This window comes from Galeopterus variegatus, unplaced genomic scaffold, assembly GCF_000696425.1.
Source record: "Galeopterus variegatus unplaced genomic scaffold, G_variegatus-3.0.2 Scaffold1178, whole genome shotgun sequence".
NCBI classification, from domain to species: Eukaryota; Metazoa; Chordata; class Mammalia; order Dermoptera; family Cynocephalidae; genus Galeopterus; species Galeopterus variegatus.
The window spans coordinates 82,940-91,204 of NW_007727289.1; the positions used below are offsets into that span (position 1 = coordinate 82,940).

The window sequence follows — 8,265 nt, forward strand, 5'->3', positions numbered from 1 at the left end:
CCCGCGTCCGCGACAGCGCCTCGGGCGCCTGCGAGATGGCAGGAGCCGCTGCGGCCGGGAGGGGCGACGCTGAGCGCGGCCTCCGGCCACCAGGGGCTCTGCCATCCCCAAACACCCCAACCCCAACGCCCCCACTCCCCGCTCCAATCTCTCTAACCTCTCTCCGGTTCACCTCCCCAAACTAGTGGAGTTCAACGCAGATCTACCCTGTTCTCCCATTTACCCCAGCCCCACACTGACCATCCTCTTCCTCTCCCCGAATTGTCCCCAGGCCTCTTCAGCCCCCCTAAATACCCCGGCTCCTCCCCATCTAACCCCACACCCTCATTTACCCACCTCCTTCTCCCCCACCCTCCAGTGTCTCCCACACCTACCAGACTTACCCTTTCCCCGTTCATCCCAGCCCGGGCAACCCTCTCCCTAGTTTTCTTAGTACCACCCAGATCACTCCACTGTCTCCCCCAATAACCTGTCCCACCCCTCCCCCAATTACCTGGGTCCCCACCCCCCACCCCCAATCACCGAGCCGGGCCCTAATCACCCCTCTCTTTTCATCCCGGACTCAGCTCCCCCACTGCACCCTCCAGTTACTCCTCTCTCTCCAGTGCCTCCCCCTCGCGAGGACTCGTCCCACGAGCTCGTCCTCCCCAGCCTACCCCTTTGCAGCCGCCAGGACCCCCCTCAGTCCTTCTAATACGTCCACCTGCCCTCGGCCGCAGCTAACCTGCCTCCCTCACACCTGCCCCGCCACCCTCACGCCGCCTCACCCAGCACGCGCAGCTCCGCGGCTGCCGTGGCAAAGTCGCGCGTGCGGGGCTTGTTAGCACGGCAGACGTAGACGCCGGAGTGCCGGGGTTGCGCGCTGGCGATTAACAGGTTGGTGCGACCCAGGACGATGACATCCGTGGAGATGGGCTTCCCGTCTGGGGGAGGAGAAGGAGATGCGCTGGAGCGTGGTGCTGGGCACTGCCCTTCCATCCACTCTCCGGACCTCAGGAACCCTCTACACTCAGGGAAAGTGAATACGACAGTCCCTGGTTCGAATCTCAGTTCCTCCTCTTGCTAACCCGGTGACCCTCTCTGAGCTCTATTGTCTCAGTCTGTAATGGGACATCATGGTTCCTAACTGGAAGGACTGCTGCAAGGGTGGAAGGAATAAGGCCTGTGAGAACCCCTGGCCCAGTGCAGGCATATGATAGGTGCTCAGTACGCTAGTCAGCTATTACTGTTACCATTATTAAATTCAGTTCTCTCAAGAAGGACACACTCCTTCCCGATGGTGTCAGCCCAGAACTGTGATGAAGACAGGGCAGGTAAGGTCTGACCAGACCAAAGATTTGAACATGTGCAGAGACTTGCCCTGATGTGAAATGAAAACCATTTAAAAAGCCCTTGCCTTATGGACGTGAACAGAAAATCTACTGAAGAAATGCAAATGGCCAAGAAACAAAAAAAGTGTTCAACCTCATGTAACCAAAGAAATGCACATAAAGACACAGACGTTAACTTTCACCTATCAAATTGGGAACACTTTTAAAAACAGTAAACTGCAATGCTGAAGAAAGGGCCTTTTAAAGGAGCTCCACTTTGACCCTGAAGCCAGGGATTCCACTTCTGGGTGGAATGTTTGGGGAAATGATAAGAATTACAGGCAAGCATTTGTGAACAGAGCGGATCATAGCAGTGTTAACTGTAATAGTGGACAACTGGAAAGGACTGAAAAACCCAACCTAGGAACTGGTGAATTACATTATAGTTATATTCAAATGATGAATTATTTGATAGTCATTAAAATTATTTTTTGAATAAGTTTTAAAGATTGGGAAATGTTTATGATATGCTGTTGAATGAAAATAGGACTTGGAACTGTAAATACAGCATGCTGTCTAAGTTTCAGGAAAAAAAATGTGCATATGTATAGGGAAAAAAAAGCCTAGAAGAAAATATACTGGTACACTAACCATTTTTATCTCTGAGTGGTGGGATGTTTTCTGTTTCTGTTTTTTCCCTAGTTTTCTACAATGAACATGTACTGCATTTGCAGTCAGATAAAATGAAGCCAAAACCAAAAAATCCATACCCCTTCCCTGATTTTGTGCAGTAAGTTCCTGGAAAGGGAACAGTACCGAGTTTTCTACAATGAACATGTACTGCATTTGCAGTCAGATAAAATGAAGCCAAAACCAAAAACTCCATACCCCTTCCCTGATTTTGTGCAGTAAGTTCCTGGAAAGGGAACAGTACCGAGGGTCAGGAATGAAGTTCCTTTCCAGCCCTTCTCTTCCTAGTCTCCATGGAGAAGTGCTATTAGCAGAGTTGCTCCAAGTGAGTTCTTAGACCCACAGGCATCAGGATCCTTTGGGACAGCAATTCTCAAATCCTTACTATGCATACGAATCACAGAAGAGCAGGGCCCCAGATTCTGCACTTCTAACTAGCCCCAGGTGGTAGATCCAAAGACCACACTTGCAGTAGCAAGGATCTAGGGCCCTTGTTAAACATTAAGAGTCCTGGATCATAACTCTCCAAAGGTGAAGGGCGGAAGTCTGCAGGTTTAACAAGCTCTCTGATGCATGGCCAGTGTTACGGTTTGAATGTGTCCCCCAAAGTTCTCGTGTTGGAAACTTAATCTCTAGTGCATGCAAGTGTTGAGAGATGGGACTTTTAAGGGGTGATTAGGATTAATGCTGTTATCATGGAAGTTGGTTACTGATACAAGGATGAGTTCTGGCCCCTTTACCTCCTGCTTTTGCCCTTTCTTGCCCTTCCACCTTCTGCCATGGGCTGACACACCATGAAGGCCTTTGGCAGATGCCTGTGCCATGTCCTTGGACTTCCCAGCCTCCAGAACTGTGAGCCTAATACATTTCTGTATATTATAATTTCCCCAGTCTCAGGTATTCTCTTACAGCAATACAAAATGGACTGAGACTGCCAGGATTTGAGAAATATTGGTATTAGGACTTCTGGGTTACACCACAAACTTACTCCAGTAATAGTATGAGGGTCCTGCTGGCCCTGAGATCCCCCTACCTAGGCAAGTGTCATAAGTCCAATAAGGTGGTGTGGGTTACATAGGTGCAGTGATACCAACACTGTCCTAGTTCCGCAGCTCAGTGTTGGTTACATAGCTGTTCAGTTTGTTATTTTTCTTTAAACTATATTCATAATATACTTTTTTGAATGTGAGACAAACTTATAAAAAGGAGGCAGCGTGGAGTGATAGAATGAGTCAAGGGAAAGGGTAAAGAGAGCTAGATTTAAGATTTACTTCTAGGGCCGGACCTGCGGCTCACTCGGGAGAGTGCAGCGCTGGGAGCGCAGCGACGCTAGAAGCACTGAGGCCGCAGGTTCGGATCCTATGTAGGGATGGCCGCTGCGCTCACTGGCTGAGTGCAGTGCGGGCGACACCAAGCCAAGGGTTCCGATCCCCTTACCGGTCAGAAACAAAACAAACAAAAAAAGATTTACTTCTGCCATCAACTTGGGACAAAACATTTCTTTTCGACAAATGGAAACAAAAATAACCCTTGTTTTCCTTCTACAGGACAGTAAGGAGTGGTGTACTGGAAAGATCAGGCTCTAAAACTTGGGTCCTGTTCTCCACGTGCCTCTCTGAGCCTCGGGTTTCTCATCTGCCCACTGGGATGATAGTCCTGGCTCCTACTCTACTCAAAGGGCTCTTGGAGGCTGTGACAGGAGAATAGATGTGAAAAGTGCTTGGCAGACTGCAAAGTGACTTTTGGTCCAGTGCTCTCATTACCCTGATAGCTTCTCCAGTAACTCAGTCCCATTTGACACTTCTAACTTGCTACCTGATACTGTTGTGGGGGTGTCTGTGTTTTATCACCCTCACCTGACTGTGAGTTCAGAGGGTAGGGTCTGCCTCCCTCATCTGTGTTTTTTGTTCACTGTGCCCAGCATGATGACAGGCACACAAAGGCCACAGCTTGCTGGGGGAGACCAAAGCCAACTTTGTAGTTAAACCGGCAGTGGGATCCTGGTTCCACCTGACTGGACGGCACCTTCCCAGCTCTCAAACACTCACTTGCAACACTGTTGTTAGGGACGGAAATAAGTAAGGTGGAGAATCTAACCCCGTGCCTGCCCTGAGTGGGCCTGCGATAACGATTTTGTGAAGGGTAGACTCAAAGTGTTTTGTAAAGGAAACATGCTACCCAGGCTGATGATTAAGTTTGTCCAGCTTCCCCCCACAGCCCCCGACCTTGTTGTCTACCACACCCAACCCTGGGAGAGGAGTTCCTGCCACACTCAGTGGTCACCGATACAGCTCCCTGACATGGAAGCATGTGAGATGCCACACCCTTCCTTTCCCACATCTTCTGGTCCCCTCCTGCCCCTCCTTCTCCACTCACCCTGTCGGACCCAGGACACAAAGGGGGTGGGGTCAGCTGAGGCCACACATTCCATCACCACACTCTGGCCAGACACCACGGTGGTGTTCTCTGGGGCTGCCACAATGACCACGTCCTGCCCCTTGGTGGATGCCAGGGACCCTAAGAGAAGACAAGCCAGCAGCCCTACCGTTAGGCATCTTCACACGCAATACGTCACCTCATGCTCACAGTCAGCTGGTTCTCTCTGACAGAGGGGAAAGTAGCCACAAAGTTCAGCAGAGCCGACACTGGAACTCAGAGCTCTTTCTCTTGGAGCCAGGAGAATAGCCTGGCCTCCGACTCAGCACCAGAGAGATGACTGGACAAAGCCACACTTACCCCATTCTTACCTCCCAAATCCAACCCACCCTCTAGGCAGAGGACTGTCAAGGTTATGGGCACAGCACTGGACTTGGAGACAACAGTCAGTTTCTAGTTCCAGCACTACCATTAATGCACTGTGCGAACTTAGGCACTTCCACAATGCCTCGGGTTCCTGTATGGAAAAGGCAGGGGGTGGGCTTGAGTTTCTGCCAGCACGTGGCACCAGCACAGCAGCTCCCAGAGCCGGGATTTCCTGCCAAGTTCTCAGTGCAACCCTGGGTCACTAGGCAGAATGGTGAATACCTGGTTTGTCCAGCAGGTGGAGACAGAGACCCCCGCCAGGTGCAGGAGCGAGAGCAAACCAGACTCAAGAGCAGCCCCCCAGCTACGCCTGGGAAGAAGTCATGTGGGGTGGGGACGAGGGGGCGGGGTGCCATGGCAAACCGAGGCAAGTGAAGGGCCGGTGCGGCAGCTTGAAGTGAGATCTGCTGAGCGCCTGCTAGGCACTGGGCACTTTCCAATCTTGTCTCATCTATGCTCATAACCTCTGTGAGCTGGACATTTGATAAGGAGCCCAGGGTCATGCAGCAGAGAAACCAAAATTCAAACCGGACTTTCTGACCCCAAAGCCCTTCCTACTCAATCACACTGGCACAGGAGGTTTTCAAAGAATCAGAGAAAAGTACCAGAGATCTATGCTCATAACCTCTGTGAGCTGGACATTTGATAAGGAGCCCAGGGTCATGCAGCAGATGGTGAGTAGAGAAACCAAAATTCAAACCGGTCTTTCTGACCCCAAAGCCCTTCCTACTCAATCACACTGGCACAGGAGGTTTTCAAAGAATCAGAGAAAAGTACCAGAGCACAAAGCCACTGGGAGCCAGACTGAGTGCACAGCAAGCAGCGAGGGGTGAATGCACCAGTGCCCGGAGCCCTCAGAGCTCACAGTGGGGTAAGAGAGAAAGGCGCAGGGACCAGGCTTCAGGGCAGTGACACCCCTCCTCAAATGCCTCACATCCCAACCCCGTCCCCAGCCCTGGATGCTCCATCCAACCCAAGGGAACACAGATACTCCACAGGGAGGGAGAAGCCCTGCCCTGGGAGTCCAGAGTCTTGGGTCCCAGCCCAGTTCCATCTCCAGTTGCTGGGTGGCACCGCCTCTCTGGGCTTCAACACCTCACCTGTCCAATGGAACTAATGCCCCGTCACCTATTTGAGGGAAGGGCCTGGAATTCTCGAGGCCCCTCCAGCTCTGGGTGGCTGACTCGAGAAACCCCCAGGCTTCCCCAGCCAGCCGGCCCCCTTACCTCTGAGGGCCACACGAAGCAGGGCCTCCTGGCTGATGCGCTGGTGGGCTGCGTTGGTGGCCACACAGCGGTAGGAGCCTGCGTCACTCTCCTGAACATCCAGGATCTGAAGGACGCCATTGGGAAGAGTGATGAGCCTTGGGAAGGGGGGAGAGGACAACTGTGAGGTAGGCAGGTCCACAGGGAAGGTGGTTCATAACAAAAGAGATGCAAATTAAAACTGCAAGATACCATTTTTACCTGTCAGAGTCCCCACAGTCAAAAGGTTTAATAACACCCCACATGGATGAGGGATTGGGAGGAAGGCACCCCTGCCTTGGTGGCCATGTCAGTACACACCCTCTTTCCAGGGCAAGTTGCAGGGACCTCTTGACCCAACAATGCTACTTCTAGGACTCTATCCCACAGATATCCTCATATATGTGCACAAAAACATATGTCAAACTATATTTACTCCAGCACTGTCTGTAATAGCAAAAGACTGGAAACAACCCAAGTGTCCATCTGTAGGGTGGGACTGGCTACATCGGTTTGGGTACATTCATACAATGGAATGACAGGCAGCTGTTCAAAAGGAGGCAGCTCCATGTGTGCTGATAGAGTGAGATCTCCAAAACGTGTTTTGGTGCAATACCAGACGTACGTGGAGGGGTATGAATGCTGGTACGCCTGCATATGTACTGCATGCCTGGTGATGGTGGTTGTCTGGGGAGCGGGTCTGGGATTCTGAGGGTGAGAAGGACTTACTTTTTGTTATGTTTCTATACAGTTTGAATTTTTTTATTCCTCACCTGTATGACCTCCTCCTTCCCCAGTAAAATCCCCTTTATTCACGCTATTTCATCTGACCCTCAAAACAAACCCCAAAGATAGAGGGGATCACAGCCTCCATTTTATTGGTGACAAAACTGAGGTGCAGAGGAGTAGGGCATTTTCCCAGGGTCTCGTAGCTGGAGGAGAGTTAAAATTTGAACCTAAGTCTCTGGTGCCAAATGCCATGTGCATCTCACCTGCCTGTCTCAGCAGCTACTCGATGGCTGAGAATGCCTGTGGAAGGGACGTGGTCTCCAGCAGGCCCAGTCAACATGTACATTACTTAGGAGGGCACAATGGATGAGGGTGGTGTTCTCAGCCCTCTTAGTTAGAGGGTTAGAAATGTCCAGAGACCCTGCTGGAGAAATGGGGTAATCTGGGGCAGGAAGGTCTCCATGCGGTTGGGATGGGGGCAGGGGGAGCAGAGTGGGCTCTGGCCCAAGCAGGGCGTGAGTGGGTCCTCCTGAATCCTCCACCTGGATCTTGCAGGGTCAGCTCCAGGTTGAGAGTCCTTGTTTCTTAATAGGGCAAAAGGTGCCTGTCCCTGGGATGTAGGCTGGGCCAAGGTCAGAGAGGGAATGGGGTGGCTGTGAGCTTGGTGAAGATCCCTTAGCTCCTGGGGAAGTGGAGTCTGAGAAAATCTAAACATGGGAGAGGAGAAGTAGCTCAAGGGTTAGGGGAGGAAGGGCGTTGGGAAAAAATTCTGGACATAGGTCTGGAAACCTACTGGGACCCAAAGACTTAGAGAAAAAAATATAAACCTCCATCACTCCTTCCCTCATGCCACAGGCAAACCCACCTCTGCCCCCAGCCTCTTACCCTCAGCTCCAACAGCTGCCTACATAAGTGTGGGGCAGAGCGGGAGGAGGGGACAGGGAGGCAAGAGATGGTTGGAGGGAAAATCCTGGGCCAGGATCCAGCCTGCTGCCATGGAAAAATTGATGGGAAAGGACAAGTGGGGGAAGGACAAGCAGAACCCATCTGGGACACCAGGCAGGTCTGCTCCACCTAATGTGCCTTGACGCTGAGACCCTTCTTCCTCTCGTCCTCCCTGAGTCTCGCCAGCTGACTGTGCTGCCAGGAGCTGCTCACACGTCCCAACCCCAAAGTTTCCTGGTCTTCCCAGGGAAATTGAGCTCCAGGAACTCAAGAGCTAATATCTCCTTTGACAAATAACATTTCCCTAATTATGTGTGTTGGACAAATGAATGAATACCTCTCCCCAGAACTGGTGCTGTTGCTGCAGCCAATACAGGTGAGGTGCAACCACTTTCAGTGTTCATCTAAAACCTTTCCTTTTCTTTTTTTTTTTTTTTTTCCTTTTTGTCTTTTATACTGACCAGTAACGGGATCGCAACCCTCGGTGTCGTGCCCGCACCAGGGACCGGCAACGGGATCGCAACCCTCGGTGTTGCGCCCGCACC

At 51.5% G+C, this 8,265-nt stretch overlaps 1 protein-coding gene across 1 annotated transcript in view; it reads right to left on the reverse strand.

Annotated features, from left to right (window-relative positions):
• IGDCC4 (immunoglobulin superfamily, DCC subclass, member 4) overlaps positions 1-8,265 on the reverse strand; it is a 45,404-nt gene that overhangs the window by 12,815 nt on the left and 24,324 nt on the right. The window contains exons 6-7 of the mRNA XM_008575375.1: positions 768-923; positions 3-48 (exon numbers count right to left, since the gene is read on the reverse strand). Of these exons, the coding sequence (XP_008573597.1) occupies positions 3-48; positions 768-923 (202 nt within the window). The remainder of the gene's footprint in view (positions 1-2; positions 49-767; positions 924-8,265) is intronic.